This window comes from Hippoglossus hippoglossus, chromosome 5 (assembly GCF_009819705.1).
Source record: "Hippoglossus hippoglossus isolate fHipHip1 chromosome 5, fHipHip1.pri, whole genome shotgun sequence".
Classification (NCBI taxonomy): domain Eukaryota; kingdom Metazoa; phylum Chordata; class Actinopteri; order Pleuronectiformes; family Pleuronectidae; genus Hippoglossus; species Hippoglossus hippoglossus.
In genome coordinates this window covers 5,373,504-5,395,428 of record NC_047155.1, presented here as the reverse complement: position 1 = coordinate 5,395,428, position 21,925 = coordinate 5,373,504, and the positions used below count along the sequence as shown (strand labels likewise).

Here is a 21,925-nt window from a genome sequence, read left to right as displayed (position 1 = left end):
GTTGACATCACGTTATTACTGTGGCCTCGAAGTGCAAGTCACAAAATGCAACAATAAAATCAAAATCACGATAGTAATAACGTCTAATGGAGGAGGTTGGTACTTTCTCTTGACAAGGCTCGTCTCTGATTGGATGTGTGCACTCCACGTGATGGTTGGTTGTGGGTTTCTTATTTGTGATTGTGTTTTTTCGGTTTTGTTGTTGTGTTATTTACCCTTCTGTTGTTCTTTGCCGTTGTGTTTTCATATTTGCCGTTTTGGTCTAGACTTTGTTGTTGTGTTTTAGTTTTTTGTGTGTTTTCTTAACTGTGGTTTTCTGATTTGCCCTTTTGTTCTTCTTTGCTGTTGTGTTTTCTGATTTGCCGTTGTTTTTTTTTGTTTTTTTGTGTGTTTTCAGTTTTCTTGTTTTCTTATTTGCTCTTTTGTTCTTCTTTGCTGTTGTGTTTTGAGATTTGCTCTTGTGATTTGCACTTCAGGGCCACCGTGTTCACACTGTAAACATTTTGGCAGTAACTAGTTGCAGGAAGAAATTTGTTGTAAAGAAATTGAATTATCTTCAATGTTAAAGGTTGATAGAAACTTCACAGGATCAACTGTGACAGACCCCGGAGTCACATGCGTGTAACTGAAGCTGCTCATTATAATTCTCCTCTGCCTCCCATCATAGCCTTTGGGGACTTTGCACTTAAATGAATTATAAAAAGCCATTAAGAAGGAACTGAAATTAACAGAAGAATAACAGTTTGACTCGTGAACTCATTACTTCCACTGAAGAGTTTCCACCGCTGTCTGTTGCTTTGTTTGTGCATTTGTCAGCAGGATTACACAAAAAGCACTAAAGCTAATTCGTGCCCAACTTGGTGGAGGGCTGGGGAATGGGCCGAGGAAGAAGCCGTTACATGTTGTTGCAGATCGGGTGAAAGTATTGGACCCGGAATTTATTTATTTTTTCCCGGCTTTCCTTTACACTGCAATCATTTTTGGACATTTCTGTCAATTTCTCAGGAAATAACGATTGGAAATTAAAACTGCTTCTATTTCAAACAAGTAAATACTTTCATATGCACATTTTTCTTTCTTTCTTTGCCTCCTTCAACTACATGATTAAGTGTGATAGGCCTGCATGTCCCTGCAATACGTGATTATACCAGGGACTGTGTTCACTGCAGCTTCAGTTCGTCTTTGAGATTTTAAATGGAGGCAGAATGTGGATTTAATCTGAGCAGGTGTTGTTTACATCTCCAGTGTGTGTATCATTATCATTCAGGGTTATTTTAACTTCCTGTCCCGCAAGTGCACGATCATGAACACAAGAATGGACGTGTTGTTTCAGCCAGATCTTTTTCTGGCTCAGTGGGTATAATCCTTTCATCAGCTGATGCCTTTCCTCATGGGTGGAGCTTAAACAATAGGATTAATATTAACCAGTGTGTTGCCTCAGATGAAATGGTAAAGAGCAGGAATTATGAATAGTCCGGCCCCTGCAACTGGCACGATTCCTTTTACTCTTTATTCTGAGATTAATATCCTGAAACAACTGATAGCAGCCACGCACGGTCCCACCAGGAGAGTGGCTGAATGGGATGGAGAGGACGGATAGAGGGGGTGAGACGTACGTCCGTCTCTGGAGGGTGACAGATGTCTACTTCACAATACCATTTAATTCTAAGAGTCTAATTCCAGAAAGAAAAAAAAAAAGTCATCTCCCCATCTCATAGAAGTGATCGTGGCAAAAGGAGATGATTTACATATTGTATTGTGGTGGTCAGCGGAAACGGGTTTTCAATGGCCCAGAGGCGATATTGAGATCTCGAGAGTCGGGTACCAATATGTAATTCTTATTTTATATTCTGGATTAATAATGTTTTATTGCATATGAAAGAAAAAAAATGCACAATACTAATAATAAGAATAATAAGAAAATAATGACAAGAATAATACTGAACTGAAGTTTACTCTTCTAAAAACGTTTTTTCAAATGTCTGCAGATGTGCCTACTAACATTATTTTGTTAATCATCACAAAATGCCAGATACAGACCAACGACTTCTGTATAGACTGCAAATTATGTTTATTTTGTATATGTTATCGCAATATATATGATATGATATTGTACAAATATAAACCCTAATGATCTTCCTCCCCTGCTTCCAACCGACAGTGTCACACTAATAATAATAATCTCCCATTAACTTGTGCCCGGCTGCTACAATATGTAGAACACTGCCCTCTTTGTTTTGATCATTATTTAATTATTTTTTAATTACATAACATCTGTTTTGCTGTTGAGGCATCAGATGTCCAGCATCTGATATCAAGGACGTTTCACTGAATTCTGATGAAGCTGAAGTGCACTGAAAATTTAACCTCTTTTTTTTTCATCTCTGTGCAAAATTGTTGAAGAGAAAACATCTAAAAGATAAAATTACAAACAGCACTGATGATATAATATTTAATCCACAATCTGCATTCAACCACTGGCGTTTCCTGTCCTCGTGTTAGGACACGATGGAGGTCTCACTATCCTGCAGCCTGATGTTCATTCAGCTGTGACGACCACTAACGTGAGCGTCCTCGTACATTCGACTTCCTGTGGAGGCGTCAGCCCACACGAGGAGGCTGAGCAGCTGAACTGACGGGGAAGCCACTCAGTTCACCTTCGCCACTGCACAACCAACACTTAAAGAAATACAAATACCCCGCCTCCTCCGTGTTAGCAGATGGGACATGGATCAAAGCAAAAGGTTAAAGCAGACATTTAGTTTTTCTCAAAGATGGTTTCTGTCATTTCAGTATGTCCACGTGTTATTTGTCTTTTTCTTATGAGTTTGTTTTTTGTTTGTTATCTGATGCTATACAAATGTCATGATTGACAGCTGAGACTGATTCCCGATTGGTCGTGAACGCATAAGATGGCGTCGCCCATATCTGGGACTTTTTGGCTTCGTTTTGTACAATGGGGGGAAATGGAAAGACATCATCCATCTTTATTCCCAGTCTTTGTTCAGAACCGACTCCATCTATTAGGATCCAATCATTTCCACAATCCCATACCAGGTTTTCTTTATATTAATAATATTCAAGAATCTGCCAGTATAGTTAAATATACAGTCAGTTCCTAAGGTTTGTCTTTTTTTCACCCTGGTATGTAGCACAGCTGCACAGCTTAAGTATACCTACACAGCAGAGTTCCCTGTGGTGTTTTATGTAACATCCATTGAAAGATGGAGTTGAGAGTCTGAGGCAGGAAGGTTTGAAAAAAAGCTTATTTTCCTTCCCCTGCATGAACAAAAATTACTGAGGTTCAAAAGGAATCCTCGACTGTAAGTGGGACCTTTCACCTGCAAAGCTTGTTCAATAATAAATATGAATTGATTTTGGACTGTTTCCACATTCGCTTGTTGTCGTACGCTGTGTATATCAAGTGATGCAAAATTCTCATCCATTTGTTTAGCTGTGTAGTTTCCTCATGCACAAAGCAAATCAGGCTGTATCTGTAAAAAAAAACTAAAAAACAAAGCTTGATTTGTAGCAGTCAGGAACACGTCGGAGTGGGACATCCTCATACACAGGATGTAGAAGAACACGCTGCAGACCCTCAGCAAATCACAATCAGCGTCCGGAGCAGTTATTTATCTCTCAGCAGCAACCTCGGCTTAGTCACGAGTTTAGTTTTTAGTCCATTCCCAGTATGCCAATCTACTTATTACACACTTAAAGTGCACAACTCTCCAGGCTGTTTTCCTCCTACTACCGTTCGCCATTACCATCAGTTCCCCATGCTGCTCTCCAAGTCTGATTAAGCACAATCCAGTGGGGGTGTTTTAGCACAGACTTGATCCATGGCCGAGGGCTGACTTTACTCTGCTACGTCAGAGCCAAGGATTTTTTTCCCAGTCCCCTATTCCCACCTCGTATTCATCACTTTCATCACAGTCTGGACGTGGAGGATTCAGACCTAGCGACAGCTCCACTAACGCACAGTAGCTACAAATGAGTTTTCTCGGGCTGTTGGACTTTGCCACACGTTGTCTGGGGACAAGCAGCACATGGGAAACAAGATTATATAATTCACAACACTTTGCTCCACAGGAAAAGACAAACCCAGCAGGACTTCACTCTCTGGAGGATTTCTTTTTGATTTTATTGCCAACTATATAATTTCAAAGTCCTTGTGCGTGCTATATATAAAGTCCAAACAGGCAGTGCTCACTCTTTCATGTTGAACAACGTAGGACGTTATTATCCTTTCATAAAATATTGTTCAACCAATATAATCTTTTGGTCGTTTCTATGTAATTTCCCCTCCCAAGAAGTACTCCCACAACGTTCGGTGAAACTCTGTCCATGCATTGTTGAGTTATTTAGTTACACACACGCACACACACACGCACACACACACGCACACACACACACACGCACACAAATCAATACTGAACTACTTATTTGTTTTTTTATGGTGGCTGGTAAACAACTTCTAGAGAATTAGCGCCACCTTCTGAGCAGGAGTGTGGAAAACATTCAAAAACCAAACTGCAGACGGCTGATATTTACGATTCGACATCAGGAGGCTCCTTCTCAATCGGTAGCATTAAGATTATTTTGTAAACCCCTTCACACTAATCGGCACAGAGTGACCTCCAGTCGGGAACAAATCAGGTCTAAAATCATCCTGATTATCCTCCAGTGTGCAGCAGACTTTACTCAGTTCAGCTCATGAGAAGGTGACAGTGTCATCAGGAGCGGCTGTAAATATTTTTGGAAAGAACAGCAACAGTAAAGCAAAATAGAAAGTCATTTAACAGACGTGTGTACGGCAGATTGGTGGAGGAGACTAGAGAGTATTAAGAACTTTGTTTCAGATACAATAACTTCACTCGGAGAGAGTTCCCTTATTACTTTGGAGTTAAACACCTTCCGACCGCATGGGAATGAGACGCATGAAGGTCAGTTCTATGGCTCGAATAACGGAGGAGTATGAATCATCATGAAATAATAGCTTGTGGTAAAATGAGCCAGACTGAATCCAATTCTATGATTTAGAAATTATTAACATCCGCAGGAGGCCCCGTGTGTTGTTACGAGAAAGCCGGGCACCTGTCAGATAAAGCATTAGAAGATGATTACTGAATAATTGAAAAAGTATTTATTTACGATAAATGAAAGGAGATGGAACTGCTAAATTGCCCCCCCCCCCCCCCCCCCCAAGCTGCACTTCCTCTCAAGAACAGAAACACCTTATTAGACTTGGATAACACACCACACGTGCTATTTAGTGACACGGTTGTCTCTCTGCATTGTTTCCCTTTTGTTCCACCGAACAACGTGATGAGCGATGACGACAGAGCTCCGACAGTAATTTGACACGTCCGGGGGTTCACGATTCATCAGGCCCGCGAAAAATAAAAAAACCTTCGCAAGAGACGCAGCAGCTGGTTTCTATATCTGAGCCCTGCCACGGGAACGTGCACGGTAACATTTTATGTAAAGTGTTTTGACGGAGCCACAAACTGTAGGACTCGTACCGGCGGATAGTTATGGCTGAACATAAAAGAGGAGCACAAGAGCTCGTTCCCCCGTACCTGCCGTCGCACTAAAGCAAAGGCCAGAAGGGTTTACCAATGCTTTCTGCACATTTCACATAATAAGCTTTCCTAAGCTGAGAGGAAACAACCTTTAAGAGACATATCACGGAGAATTAAGTGTTCGCTGTAGTTTAACCAGCTATCACGGTCCCCGGGGAAGAAAGGAAAACAAACAAATGGCAGATAACCCTGAACGACGAGTGTTGACTCTGCTATGTAAAGGTTAAGCATCAGTGTTGGTAACTGTAAACAGCTTTAAAAATCCATACTTGGATAACGTTATTAAACCGTAACAGACCAGTTTAAGACAAAAGAAACAACCACTTCCAGAGTTGAATGAATCCTGACGGAGTTATAAGGTATGGATTAACTTAAATCATCTGTACTCGATGCCACAAGAATAAATAAATCCCGAGGAAGGAGCGAGCGGCTAAAAGTAGATCGCACTCGCCCGAAAAAGATGACGCAACCTCGCAATATTAAGCTTCATCTCGTAAAAAAAAAAAACAGTGAAGTAGAGCAACGATATCAAAGGAGAGGCTGTGATCCATATGCAACAGTGGTCTCCATCATTGTATAATTCATGTCATGTGTTCGGGAGATTAATTCTCTGAAGTTTTGCGGCGGATCAAAAAGGTTTGCAGATAAATGTTATCGTGAATGACAGATGTTAAAAGGAGGAACACGGGGACTTGTCCTATCACATCCGTCTGCGAAACTTCCCCAGGACCTGCTCCTCCTGACTGGAGATTGATGTCTTGATGATTTTTTTTTTTCTTCTGTGGAAAAACGCAGAGAAACGCTGCCCCGAGGGGAAGGAAGTCCCTCTGTGGCTCGTGTGTAGGACGTCGGCGTGCATAAAAGAAAATAATCTGCTGTCATAAGATGCATAGCCCACACAATCCTCCCGTCCTCCCATCTGCACAGCGACAGCCCGTCCAGGGTGACGTCAATGTGCAGATTAGAGCTTCTCCCTCCTCCTCTCTTTTTTCACGCCTAATCTGGATTTTTGTTTTTTTCTCACGAAACCTCTGCGATGCTGCATTCACTGTGCCAGGAAGATGGAGCCGAGCAAATCGAGACGTGAGAAGATGAAAGGATGATTCGGGATATTTGCATTTACTACACACTGAGACAATGTGGAGGTGTGAAAGGGAGGCTTTAAATTAGGAGTAAAAGAAAGAGATTCCTGGTCTTTTAAATCAAATCATTGTTCATATTAAGAAGTAAGTCCCACGAGGAAAGATAGAAAGATCCTGGGTTTACATATATATTTAAATAATACATGTAATTACCGGGGTTGGGTCAGTTGCAACAATAAAATCTCTTCATAAAATTGTACATAAACGAAACAGGTACATTAATATTCACTAATGAGCTTTAATTTTACTGTATATTGATTCACCGTTATTTCCCCAGTTATAGGTTTTATCCTTTTTCCAGTGAGCAGCCAAAGTAAATGATCTCTCATCTTTTTAATATTTTACTGCAAGTGCAACTGATGCTGACCCGTCCATGTTTCTGTAATATAGAACCTCGGTAAACTGTACGTATGTATGTTTGCACAGGGAAAAGAAACAGCGTCAGTGTTTTACCTTTTCAAACTGAGGTCAAAGCGATGCTGAAGAATTCCGCTCCTCCAAAACAAATGCCCCCAAACTTCCAAAAGGATGTTGGTATGAAATAAAATCATCATCGCTCAGCGGTGCCACTCCTGGAAGCTTAAGCCCCCCCCCCCACCCACCCACTCCACGATGAACTGTGAATGCCTGAGATAAGTGTCACGTACAGAACACAGGGCTCCTCTCAAGAGTCTTTAACAAGGAGCCTGATGTTAGGGAAACAGTGGAAGAGCAATTGTTATTACTCGGCAGCAGCCATGTTGGAACACGATAAGCAAAATCGCATAATCCACATCGGCTTGTAAGAAACAAGCGAGAGGAGAATGGAGTGAAACTGCTGATAAAGCCCCGTCAAGAAATCCCTGCTTTGGTGGCGGCTAATTTCAGAAGAATAGGGGTTGTGATGTTAAAAGGATATATGCACAAAAACAACACTGTATTGTACAAAAACAACACTGTATTGTACACACACACACACGCACACGCGCACACACACACACACACACACACACACACACACACACACACACACACACTGTCTTTGAGTCTTTCTGAGCAAAGTTTCTCCACCTTCTCTCTATCTCTGCAAACCACCAGCTGCTGAGGGAATCAGAGTTTGCTTCGAACTCCCACGCAAGCCAGAGACACGAGCAACGCTGGAGCACATTTGCATACGAAGGACTTCAGGGGCAGAAAAATGAAAGTTACTGTGCTTTCTTTGCCCAACTCTCTTGTCCTGTGCTCATCACATGCTCCGAGATTTTGGTCATTTACAGCGTCGCCGTAATTCGACATATTCTTTGATTCTCCCCCTTGTACAAAGAGAGGACGGGATGTGGTGGCAGTGGGAGGGGATTCTGCTGCGACCCATTTGCCTCATGGGAGACGTTTGCTTTCTATTGAATTTATCCAGGGATTTGGGGCGACGAGCAAACACCACAACCAAAGATCGTGATCGTTAGTTTGTGAGTTACATAGGATTCAGACCTGTAATGGCAAAAACTGGTACATTTCCCAAAGACCAAATCCCTTTCTCTGATACAACATGAATTCCCACTCTGACCACAGACCATTGAATGTTTCCTACAGGCAATTACATGATGGTTAGTATCGTCACATTGGTTTGACCAGTTTGTTGATTTGTCTTGTGCTCAGAAGCAGAATTGTGAATTGTTAGTTTGACAGAGAAGCAGGTGGTGGCATGTGGTTTGCAGACAGTGTGGATTAAATGTTAAATTCAAATTCTTCTCTTGTTTTAGATGACATGAGATCATAATAGAGTTATTTTGAATTATCTCTGTGAACAAAATAAATACGAATCACCCATTCATTACGACTGGATGGATGGAGGGATGTTTCAAATTTCAGAATGAGGTCAAATATATTACGCTCCATTCTATAAAGGGTTATGGAATATGAACATTGAACAAACTCCTACAAAGTTGTATCTGTAACTAAATTCATCTCTGGATTTACATTGATTTAAACCTGATTATGTTCTGTTCACAATAATGAATCCATTCACTTTGTGAGGAGGAGCACTACTCGGGTTTGTTGCTGGTGGAGAATCATGATGCTGTCACAACCAGAGAGGAGGATGATGATGATGATGATGATGAAAGCTCTGGTAAGTGAAAGTGTTCTACTGCTTTCTCTTTGTATAGTTTAGTGTTGAAAGTGTTCCCTGACTTGTTCCCTGACTTGTTCCCTGACTTGTTCCCTGACTTGTTCACCTAAATCCCCATTAACTGTGTCGTCTCTCCCTTTGTCTCGTTTTATCCTCTGCAAATTTTATACATGATGAAATGACTTTAGTCCTAAAAAACAGCTGGAGACGACTCCACCACAACTCCAGCTTCAGATAGAGAGGAAACCACAACTCTGATCTGTCTATATGGATAAATATCATGATAAATATCATATTATTATTTATTTTTGGTTTAAAGACTGATTTTTGCTCCTGATTAAAGGTTTTGTTTTTAATCTCAAAACACAAATCGGAGGTTGATGAATTATGTGTTATTCCTCCTCACTGTGCTTGCACAAGCATTACAATGATATATATTGAACCTTTTTTGTATTTCTCTTGATGAAGAAACTCAATGTGCTTCACAATATATATAAACAGATGTTCAGGCGTATACAAAACAATAACAAATCCAAGAATATTAGAAAGTGAAGCATTCATCAAATGCAGCACACGAACCAGTCAGACGTACAACACCCCCACGGTCAATCACAGCAGCTGAACGAGACACACGCACCACAAACAGACTAAATACAGGAACTCAGCCAAAGACCTGAGAGAACAGGAAACGTTTTTGTTTCTGAAAGTCGACAGTGTTGAGTTCAGCAGGAAGCTGGTTCCAGAGAACAGGACGTAGCTGAAGACACCTTCTCCAGACACGGGTGAATCCACAAAAATACAAGTTTTTATTTAGTTTTTAGTTTTTACTCTACAGCGCCTCCTGGTTGAGGAGCAGAGCCGGTATCGTGGTAGCTGGTTCTACGAATCCCTCACCGTCTATCCCCTGCGTGAGGCTCAGTACCGCTGGAGGCCGACCATCCTCAACAGCTCCACATTGCTTTGAGCTCCCTCCACCACACCCACCTGTTTTTTTTTTTTGCAATCCAATCAAATCTAGATTCGACTAAATCCCTCTTGTAATTATCTCCCTTCGCCGTATTTAGCAGCACTCAGAAATGCATCATATTACACAGAGTAAGAAGAAAACGCTCTTGTTCTGAAGCAGCAGATGATAAACGTCAGTATTTCTCTGCACTGGAGACCACATCGCACCGCGGAGACCTTTTCGGGTCATTTAGATTTTTTCATTAACAGCCGTTTCACTTTTAGCTCAGAGGTCCAACGTGTACGAGCGGTGGCTGAAGCCCTTCGACAGAAAAGGTCTCGTTTCTGGGTCAGCGACCTGTTTCAAGTTTTAATACGGCTCTTTCATCACATTAAATGGGATTTTAAGTTACAAAAGATCCAGACTAAAGGTTAGTATTAGAGGAATTAGACTTTAATTGACGGTGATCACTGAAGGAGACCGTAGTCGTACACATGGTTTCTACAGAAGTCCTGGACTCTGGATTAGTCTCTTCTTCTTCTTCTTCTTCTTCTTCTTCTTCTTCTTCTTCTTCTTCTTCTTCTTCTTCTTCTTCTTCTTCTTCTTCTTCAGAGAAACTATTAGCTGAAGTCCAGCCACCTTCACGTAGGATTGCTCCCCATACACGGTCTGTGATTGCTGCCTTTATTTCGGTCAAAGCGCTCAGTGAGTGTAAGAGGTCAACCACAGATGTAAAGCAGTTTTTATGTTCCACTCATTGGGTCCAAGTCGGCTGTGCTTTCTTTGCCGCCCCAAAAGCAATTAATGTCATATTTTTTGGACAAATAGCAAACACACACCTCACTGTGTGGAATAATGGCCCCATTGTTAGGAGACATCAGCGGAATACTAAATAAAGATTCTAGACAAAAGGGATCCCGACTTTCTCACTTTATCACAACAGTACTTCTCTGTTTATTAGAGCTGATTTATCGTTTGGCCAATAACAAACGGCCGATGTGAGCCTTTCACAGACAGAACGTTAACCGAGTTTGTTTTCTGATAAGCAGCAATATGTAAACTTTTATTTTGCAGAATAAATAACGCAGAGAAAAACTTGAGTTACTTATTATTAATATTATCACATTTTTAGATGTTTACAATGATAAATACAATATTTACAGAGAAGATGTGTATTTTTGTTTACAGTTTACAAAATAATAAAAAATCTGTTTATTTTAAATCAAGTTCTTTATATATTTGGTTTTATTTGTGTTTTATTTTTTATTTATTGTTATTAATAATACAAGTTTAAGGTCAAACTGTAAAATATCAAACCTCAATACATACTCAATGTTTTTACCAATATACATTTCTACGAATATGTATGTATTGGACATGTTTTACTCCCTAATATCTGTATTGGCATCAACCTGTCACCAGTCTACTGTAAATTGAGCGAAGGTTTTACTAGGTGAATCAAAAATAGTATTTAAAATGCATAGTAATGTAATAAATGTAATAAATCACACCGCTGTATTGTACTTTCACAGTGATCTCCTGCTGTTTACACTACACACTGTAAAAGCAGGTCCTGCAGGAAGAAAGGTGCATATATATATGAAGATGTATTTAAAGAGTCACAATGAACGACCAGGCAAACAACAGCCAAACACAACAATGGCGACGGCTCCTAATCTGTGCATAATCATTTTATATAACAGCTGAGAGCTGCAGTGCTGATGCGTCGCCCGCTGATTGTTAGATAGCGGCATAACCACGACCCACTTCCCAGCCAATATCGCTTCTCACTTCCTGGAAGCGAGGACCAGCCGTCGCTGCAGTCACAGTGTCGCACCAGACGCCATCAGATCTAACAGGCGTTCCAGGGTTCTGTGAAATCCGTCAATAACGCTGTGATCCACAATCCACGGCGTTGAATACTGCGCAGGCGAGACGTGACGTGACACGAGTGCTTTGAACCTGTGGCAGGTTCAAACGTATAGCCTGCAGGACGTCAGCAGCGGACATGCCGTGTCACGTTTAGATCCGTCCCACTCCCACCTGTCGCTGTAATATCACTGATATGTTTACAGCTTTACTCTCTGACTGTGTGTGTGTGTGTGTGTGTGTGTGTGTGTGTGTGTGTGTGTGTGTGTGTGTGTGTGTGTGTGTGTGTGCGACGGTGCTGTTTAAGTCTTTTTCCATAATGCTCGGCTTCTCTCTGACCTCTGACCCCGCGAACATGAGTCCATGAACGTTGATTATTTTACTCCTTATCCTCTAATATTCCAACCAGACTCGACTGGTAGCGAATCACCGGAGGCCGCCCGTTCCATTTCCTAATCTACATGAAATCAGAGCACCTTTTACTTTGCAGCGTGGCTCTTTGAACCCAGATGCAGCTGTTCAGCTCTCAACCTACAGCGGCCCCCACCTGACATTTGCATTTAGCTCAGAACACACAAACGCTGTCACAGAAGGAAAAAAAAACTACATTTAATTTCGTTCCCTGCAAAACAGATTGTGAAAACATTAAAAAACGAAATGCATAGCTATCTGAGGGGAGATGCAGGATTGATTGCACAGAGTAAACAATCAGGGATATTATGCATGTGGCTTTCAATAGAAAAAACGTTATTCTCACTCATAATCGTGCAGAATCTAATTTTGCAGTGCGTCACTCCAGCCACAGCTTGCTCCGAAGAAAAGAAACGGGAAATGTGAGACAGTATTAGAGATACTTTGATTTGTATTAGGTGTGACTGATCTTGTAAAATGATCTGTGCTACAGTAAAAAAAAAAAAAGAAAAGAATTCAACCCAACTGCTCTTGCAAGTATGAAGAAAAAAGAAATTTCTTCAAAAAGCTGCAATTTCATATAATTTCAATTCAATTTCTGAACACTCCAATCTTTAGTTCTTAATCTCTTAGAGAAATCTCTGTGAAGCTCAGTGAAGAGAGTCTGTTCTTCCCTAAACGACTCTGTAAGACGGGGAGTGGAGGCCCTGTGTCCCTGTATCATTACAAAGTTTCCTCTTCCTTGTTTCTGGAGGCTGCGAAGCCACAAGCCCAAAAACAATCAATCAAACCACCTCACACAGCACTAATCAAAGAAAACATGCACCAACTTCCATGTGAGGTCACAAACGGGACTGCAGAGGAACTCAAAGCCAGGAAATTACCACTGTTTGTTCATTTCAATTCTCATTAATTCAAATTAATATCTCCCCCACAAATCATTTGTATCATTTAGCCCAGGTTAAATCTTTGAGCTCACATGGCGACCTGGAAAAGAAAGAAATCAGTCACGCCCTTGTTTCCCTCTCAACTCGACTACTGCAACTCCCTCTTCAGTGGATCTTACTCAGAAATCGGTCCAACGTGCGGAGTTAGTCCAGAACGCTGCTGTTCGGGTTTCCAACACAATCCAAAAGATGTAACCATATCATCCCTGTTCTAGCATCTGTGCCCTGGCTGCCTGCTTGTTTTAGGATTGGTTTCAAAATAATTGGAGCCAGGACGCAGTCTGAGATCCTCGGTAAAGCGTTGATAGCCATTTTCAAAATCTAGGCTGAAAACTAGAGGAGACAGAGAGTTTCCACTGTGGAACAATCTGCCAGCAGAGATCATCAGTTACCTGTTTTATCTGCATCTTTATAACAATATATTTTATCATTTGAGGTCCATGACTTTCATTATCTGCATCTTAATTATAATTGTGTACGCTGATTGTGAATTTCATATTGTTTGAAAAGTGCGACACAGATAAAGTTAATATTTATCATTATCGTTAGGAATCAACAGTGAACTATAAACTCTCTGTTTGGTACATTTCAGTATCAAGACATCAGATGATCACAGTCGCCGGTTATCTCCTTCACCGCAGAGGTAATGTTTTCAGCCCTGTCCGTTTGTTTATCACCACGAGTCCTGAGCAGATTTCTTGGTGGGAGGACGGGACCCGGGCCAAGATAAAAACCCATTCAATTCTGGCAGGGATCCGGACAAAGAGGCGGATTCATCCTTTTCCTTTTTTTTCCTCCTTTTCTTTTACATTGTGTGATTGCATTTTTTGACCTTTTCTCCCCGTTTCCCGGGAGATAATTCATGGATCTGACTGATATGTATGAAGGGAACTTGGTGCAATTTGGTGCAACTTGATGGAAATGAAGGAAACTACTGGGCCTTGGTGGAGGTGGTGGATTTCACAGGATGTTTGTTTTTGTAAATACAGGCATCTGCTTTTTAAACATGCACCTTTCATTGCAATTAGTAACCGTTAATGTGCGATATTACAGCTTTAGAGAGGAAAGCAGACAACATGTAACTGTGCACTCTTCCCTGAATGACCCAAGGACGACTTTGTTATAAAAACCAACAAAACTGTCATCTTTTATTTTTATGTGAAGTTTTACATGACACACTCAAGGTCATGGCTGCTTTGACCTGGTGGGGCTAGAAAATTAATTTTAACATTTATTTTAAATCTTTCCAATTTGACAACTGGGGCTTCATGTTTGGTTTGAACTGTAATACGCCAGCGGATTCTGTCAAAAAGCAAGAAAAACATCTACCAGCACATCTGAAGTTCGCAAATTTATATATATTTTTATGTGAGTTTATTTCATTGCTGATTCCTCAAGGCTGCCAGTCGACCGGCAAAGACTTCAGATGGTTCCTGTCCTCAGCGAGGAAAGGGTCTGACACATAACCACCTGTAAAACTTCAAGATAACACCTTCACACTTTGATTTTATCAGAATGAAGACGTTAATATTTAAGATATTGACCTTTAGAGGTGCTGGTGGGTGGATTTTGTTTTCTTCCAAAGTTCTGTAGATTATAATGTGATCTTTGTCGATTCAGGGGCTGATGCTCGTTACTTTTCTTAGACTTGATTTCTATATCTGAATGTTTGACCTACAGGCGGAGCACTCTATTGAGATCAATGCTCATAATGGTTTGTCTGCAGTGATGCTGCAAAAGTCAATCAGACGTAACGAGTGCAGTGGAGGTTGAAGACACAGCTGCGGGTTGTGAACGTGGACACACATGAAGAGAGAGACAGAAGATGCAGGTGCTTTTCTGTAGTGCAACACTTATGCTTGAGATATTTTTTAAATGTGTGTTATCCTTTAGATGACATGTTTGGAAACACTTATCCTACAGTTTTAGGTCCTGTCCCAATTCAGACTCTGAACCCTTCCACTTGGTCATAGCCCTTTGTTTTGCACGTGGCCTTGAAGGGGCAGTGTTGTCCCATTCCTCTGTGTCATGTAGGGGTAGTGGTCCTCTCGCCATTTAAATACCCCTTCAGCCGTAGTGTATTCAGGACCCGCCTCAAAACAAGGGGTAGATGGAAATTCTCGAATGAAGTCTCGCAAAAATAACCACAAAATGTTGTTTTTATCCAGCGGAATATCTTAGTTTAATGCAGGTAGCAAATGAAAATGTGATTAAATCGCTGTGACAAGAGTTAACGAGTAACGTTGTATTGACCAACAGATCAATGTGTCCCGTCTGTCCTGCAGGTGTCAGATGTGTCACTGTTATAATGTTGGTTGATAATGGTTGTTAACATAAAAACGTAAGTCGGCTGCTGATGACGTAGTGAGTAGTTTCCCAATTCCTAGGGGAAGATTTTCTAGCCCTCTCCCTTGTTTCAAAGTAAAAGTAAATCCTGGAGAACAGTCACTGAATATGTTGCCCCGCCCTCTCTTTGGGAATCAAAATAAAAGATTGGCTCACACACTGAAACTGAAAAAAACCCTGTTAGAACACACAGGGTGATATTGGTGTGAAATGAAGGTGATAGCAGAGCATCGGTCTATATAAAGAAAACCACTCAGGGGGGGGAGCGACAGTAAAGGTGGCATCCTGGGGTCGATCCACAGCATAGATGTGCTTTGACTTAAACAGTAGTGGCAACAAAAGCCAACAACAACCGTGCGAGTCACTACAGCTCACATCCTGCCAACGGCCCTGTGATATCGTACCTTTCACTGTTTGTTTACATGCTGATCAATGTTAAATGCAGCCTGGACGATCTCCCAGTCCATCAGCTGCAGTAAATAATGAAACCACAGTCGTCTTTACTGTTTGTAACATTTCAAATGAGCACGACTGCATCAAGGAGGTAGAGTCCAAAGATACTCTCCACCGTGCAAAGCCAGTGTGGGTTCCAGCTTAATCTGAGCCAGGCTGACCCACAGGCGTTTTTTTACAACAACTTCATGTTAAGCCCAACTGAAATAATGATTTCCTATATGGGTCAGCGAAGATCAGAAACACTTCAGAACTACAGAGTCCACAGCAAACAGACAAAGGTTAACGGGTTACTCCGGGAGGTGTGCCGCTCTGATGTTGCAGGAAGGAGTGAACTCCCGTCTGGAGTCTTTTTCAAAAAGCCAAAGTGTGAGCAGGAGCCCCAACTCCAGCTGCAGGAGGAGGAGCAGCCCTGCTCACACTCGACACCGTCTACATCTTGCCCAGAAATGGGGACCAAGTGCTGGCGATGCAGTCCTGTAATGCGAGCTCCCTAATGATGTGACAGCGCGTGGAGAGCAGCAGCAGCAAGCCCCTGCAGAATGCCACAGGGACCATGTGTGAGGACAAGCAGTATCATAACAGGGAGGTGGCGTGAGTGCATTTCTCCCACCAGCTCCTTATCTGTTGCAAATGTGGGTGATGATTGTGTCTGGCTCTGATTTGCAGTAAAAACCCAGCCCAGAAATAGATGAGGACATAGAAAAAAGGAAGGAAGGACACTCAGAAGACAGCATGAATGTGTAGAGCACTTCCCATCCATTATGTAGAGGAGTTCGAGAGGATCAGTGTTTGTTGCAACGCTCATCCTGTCACATCCAAACGCGGAGGACGGGGGAGAGAGAGAGAGAGAAAACGACACGGACGCCACCGCAGCGCAGAGGAGACTGTGCACAAGGCAGAAATCTGCATCGTAAAGACAAAAAGACGCACTGTGGTGTTGGCTGCAACTTTCATATCTGTTGAGCCCTGGCGCAAACTGGGGACGTGCGCCAGGATGACCGGTGCGCTTCAGCCTGCTCAGAAGCACATGCTGCAATAGCCTATATATATATGTACGTTGCATGCAGGGGCGTATATAAGCAGATGAATTAAGACTTTAATTTAAATAAAAGAGATAACGAGGCCTCCTGCAACACCTCCTCTTTACATCCCCTTTCACCATCGCCGCGCATCGTGCAGCCTCAACTGAATCCCACCATTATTCATTGATCCCTTCCCCTCCACGACTCGTCTTTGGCACAGAGAGAGAGAGAGAGAGAGAGAGAGAGAGAGAGAGAGAGAGAGAGAGAGAGAGAGAGAGAGAGATGAGAGGGGGGGGTAAAGTTGGCATGAGGCGAGCACAAACACCGATCGCCTCCATCTGGCTGTCCTGTTTAATGGCCACTTAGTATTACACTGTCACACATGAATCACTCCACGCGCACTGACAGTTTGGACATTGTTGCGCACACGCATGCATCGGATGTGGCTGCACAGCTTCCCCCCCCCACCACCAACCACCACCACCCCGCTGCGTGCGCGCGTTTGGGTTGGGGGGGAGAGAGAGAGATGTGGATGTGGATGTGTATGTGCACAGGGTCAGACTCACCGACGGCGAAATCCAGCAGATCCGCGCACAGGAGCAAGCACAGCGAGAAGACGGTCATCTTTCCCTTATTTCGCAATAAATCCCAAACTCCATCTGCGTTCACATGCTCCGCGCGTCCCGGCCGTGTAATCCCCACCATTCCAGAGGCAGCAGGCGATGGAGAGGCGCCCCCGAACTCCTCATGATGCAGCCCCCAAGTCTGAGAGGAGAGATCGGGAGAAGTTGACAGTGAATACAGCGGCGGAGGGAATCGAGCACCGGAGAGAGAAGAAGAAGAGAGAGGAGGGAGGTAGGGAGGGAGGAGGGGGGGTTGGAAATAAAAAAAATAAAAAAGCCCCAAAAAGCCAACACACACACACACACACACACACACACAAAAAAGACTCACAAAGCCGAGTGGTATTTTTTGTGTCCACCTCCCAGTTTAAACAATGGGGAGCTGCGCTGCGCCGAGGAGCAGATCCGGCTCTGGAGGAGACGGAGGTTTGGATGAAAATGTGCTCCTCCGTCACCTCTCTCTCTCTCCCTCCCTCTCTCTCTCTCTGTATCCCTCCCTCTCTCTCTCTCTCTCTCTCTCTCTCTCTCCATCCCTCCCTCCCTCCCTCCAGACAGACGCACAGTCATTTCCTGATCACTCGCTCTTTTATTTCACACAATTTTCCCTTAATCCCACCCTGGATCCAAACCCCTCTAATTCTGTCCATTAAGCCGATTTATTTCTGTAGAATTATTTCTTTTTTTTTTAAGTAAAGAATCCTTTCGGTTCTTGCCTATATTACATCTGTGTGATTTCAAACAGCAGCTGGCAGAGCTCGTCCACTTTGTCAAGAAATCAAGTGTTTCATCATCAGAACAGGTTGAACTGACGCCCTGTGGAAAAAAAAAACTCGAAATTATCTGTTATCTGCAAATGAAAAGATGCTTCAACTCAGTTCACCTTTGTACGGAAGCCCGAAGCCACCTCTCGGGTACAAAAGACCCTGCAGGTCAGTTATAATGACAAACTTCCATCGAAATAACGACTCACCAATTTAAACATAACGACAAATACTGGATTAGCGTCTCGGATTTATGATTTAACAAGTCAAAACAACGACTTTCTAATGACTTAAGCTACTGTCTCAAAATCTTTTTTTAAGATACTTATTTTGAGATACTAACTTAATGCAAAGCAACGACTTAGTATTTCAAAAATAACGAGTTAGCATCGTAAAAAAAAAAAGGGAGTTAGAATCCCGAAATAACAATTTAGGATCTCAAAATAACGAGTTAGAATAAATAATGAGTTCGAATAAATAACGAGTTAGAATCTCATAGTATCGTAAGAGTATCTCGCTAATATCTTATAAAAACACGTTTTTTTAAAGAGCCTCTTTGCCAAGTAGCCTGTGTTACAGCTTAAAATTACGACTTAGTGACTCAAAATAAGGAGTTAGAATCACAAAATAACTTTTTTTCTAAAACATGACTTTTTATCTCAAAATAATAACTCACCATCTCATAATCATGACCTAATAAAATGAGTACGACTTTTTAATTTCATCTTTTTGTCTTGCACTGGCAGAAACAAGCTTCCATACGTTTGCTTTACACTCCACTACCTTAAAGACTCGTTGCTACATAATGCATAGTTCAGTCCAAACGTCTGAATGTATGTGAGTGTGAGTGTGAGTGTGAGTTCAGAGAGGGTAAACATATTACGTATAGATATTATTTTCTTGCCACTTGGTTAAAAACACTTATTTGACCTTCATGATTAGCCGTGTAATGGAGCTCATCGGCCAGATTACACTGCTCTGGTTCAAATTGGCTGTGATCGTCGGTCTCATTAAACAGCGTCTATCATGCAGGCAAGTGTGCATTCAGGTGTTGAGGAGGATTTCACCTCAGAGGGAAGTGACCATCTTTATACTCGGATCATATTTATCACACCACTCAAACACAAAGTGAAATGTTGATATAATCTATCACACTTATCAGTCACTTTACTCCCAGTGGCTGCTCCGTGCAGCCTTGTTACCTTGGCTTGTGTCTGAACTTATATTTTATTGAAGAACTTTATTCTACACGAACTTTGCTTTCATTTATATTTTATTATTTATATAAAGTTCCTGAAGCTTGCATTTATCTGCAGCATTGTAAAATGACAGCTGAACTAAAAACAATATTACCCACGTGTATTCTTCAAAGTTATACTGACATTCTGAAAATGCCCAATTACAAAACCACTGCTGTCTAGATAAAAGAACAAAGAGCTAATTGTTGTATTGATGACAATTATGGTTTTACTCCAGAATCACAAGAAGCGCTGGAGAGTGACGGGGTCAAAGACATCGTGAAGACTCCCCCTCAAACTTCGACAGGTGCCCGAGGCTGTGTCGTTCTGATCAGCGTCCCCTCAGCGAGGTGGGTCCAGGCTTTGCTCCCCCTCTTTTGCTGTGAAATGATGTTTGCAGCACGAGAAGCCTTTTTGTGAAATGGTCTATGGGTTCTCTTTCAAAGCCCAGGCAATAAGTTATTCAGGGAGACAGCCACCGGCGTGCCAAAGCCATTCTCCCAAAAATATGAATTCGCTTGAATGAAGCCATTGGTTTCCCATTTTCAGCAACGCCAACTCAATATATCAAGGCCGTAAACTTGTATTGATTCGAGCAGCAGTGACCCAGTAATACTTTTACCTGTGCAGGGACCATGGGAAAACTTTATTTCATTTTTTTCTAGCAGGTGGAGATTCGGGGGTCGGAGGACTTTGGGTCGTAATTTGACCTCTTCTGTAAAGTGCAAATACACCAGCAGGTTCCTCATAAAACAACGAGAAGACAAAATGTTAAAATATCCCTGTAGCTTTTAAGATGTAAAACCTGAGACTCCCACACTCCACTGCTGACGGGGAGGAGAGGAGGTTTCTTTGGTTAAGGGCTGCAGTGCTAATGCACTATCACACATCTCTAGAGGGCAGTGTCAACAACAATTTATTGGGGTAACGGAGCTGAACGTGTTGCTGTCCATATGGCGTCTTACCCCGCTAAGAAGGAAGGGTTCTCCGACTGGGGCGAGTGTACACACTGATTCTGTGTGTTTACCTTTCTCTCTGCACCTCACACACCAATCACTGCACCTTTCTTTGGGCTTTTTTATTTAGAATCTGAGGAATTGCAAGGAAGAGGAAACCTGACACGCAGACATGGCCAACTCCATCTAAGAGGATTACTCTGTCTCCTTCCATTCTTCTCGTCTGCTTTGCTCTTATCGTTAAGTATTTGTTGCTTTGATTTACACCGTTGTGATGCGCAGACAGTGCTGGGGACTGTGCGACCAGAGATAATCAGTGGTCACTCACTCGTGGGTAAACTGGGCGGAAACGGGTCTTTTGTGTTTGTGTAAAAGCTTCAAACTCTATTAGCTGAGCAGCACCTTGTCTAATTGCATGTTTTCATATATTTAACTGTAGGCTACATTTAACCTGACTCCATGGAATTAATGTTTGAACATACAAATAGTCTGGTTGATTTGTAACATGGGGGGGGGATACATTAGTGAAAGTGTACAACAGCTAAATCAACAGTTTGTGGCTCTTATTTCAGTTTAATGGTGAATTGACTGTTTATATGGAGCGTTTCCAGTTTTAATGACCACTCAGAGCTTTACAGTACAACTCGCATTCACCCGTTCACACGCACATTCATACAGACAGCTCTTTGTATGAGACTCCAGTCATACACTGCAGACACGGCCATTAGAGGCAATTTAGGTTTCATTATCTTGCCCAAGGACACTTCAGAAGGGAGTTCGAACCACCGCTCTAGGGATCAAACGCACGGACTGTCTAGTTAGTGGACAACCCTCTGTACCCCCTGAGCCACAGCCACCAGTTGTCTGTGTGTTTTGAAGATGATGCAAAATCATGTTTCTTCTGTGCAAAACTTCATCTCAGCATTTGAGGACAACGAACATCCTCGACCACATCACAAGTACATTCTAATTAGTTAGTCAACCTCTGGCATCACTCACACTTCCCCTGCCTCAACATTAAAGTGCTTTTATCATAAAGGAATTATTATATAAACAGTTACTTTGCACATCAACATGAATTTACTGCAGTAACCGGATAGAAAAAGACGAGAGCTGAAAACAATGGTGCGGCTCAGATAACGTTTGATCGATGGAATATCTGTTGGCAGTGAAACTTGGCAGAATTAGCATCAAGGAGTTGCACTGCTGTTAATACGTTTAAAAAAATATGTATATCTTTATCCTGCATGAAGTGCTTTAATGCTCCACAAGGTGGATGTGCAATTACTTGCTTACTTGAGGCCAATAGGAAGTTACTTTCACCACAAAAAAATACATGAGCCCAGAATAATGGTGCAGAAGAAAGATTCACAGATGTCATTGATAACTCAATGGGCTCAAAGTTGCAAACTGTCCAGAGTGGATATACTGTATGTTCAGACCAGTTCCAGGCCTTTGATTCCTGCTGATATCAAGCGCCACTCATGGGTCAGGATGGTGATTCAGAAAGTGACAC

The 21,925-nt window shown here is 42.1% G+C and overlaps 1 protein-coding gene across 3 annotated transcripts in view; it reads right to left on the bottom strand.

Annotated features, from left to right (window-relative positions):
• The window catches only part of igsf21a (immunoglobin superfamily, member 21a), a 183,217-nt gene extending 165,274 nt beyond the window's left edge, over positions 1–17,943 (bottom strand). Inside the window, exons 1-2 of one of the 3 annotated variants that reach the window (XM_034585369.1) lie at positions 17,786–17,943; positions 17,398–17,596 (exon numbers count right to left, since the gene is read on the bottom strand). In XM_034585369.1, coding sequence (XP_034441260.1) covers positions 17,398–17,536 — 139 coding nt within the window. In that variant the 5' untranslated portion in view covers positions 17,537–17,596; positions 17,786–17,943. Of the gene's footprint in view, positions 1–17,397; positions 17,708–17,785 lie in introns of those variants that run through there. The other 2 variants (XM_034585367.1, XM_034585368.1) reach the window with 2 other exon arrangements.
• Between the last annotated feature and the right edge of the window lie 3,982 nt (positions 17,944–21,925).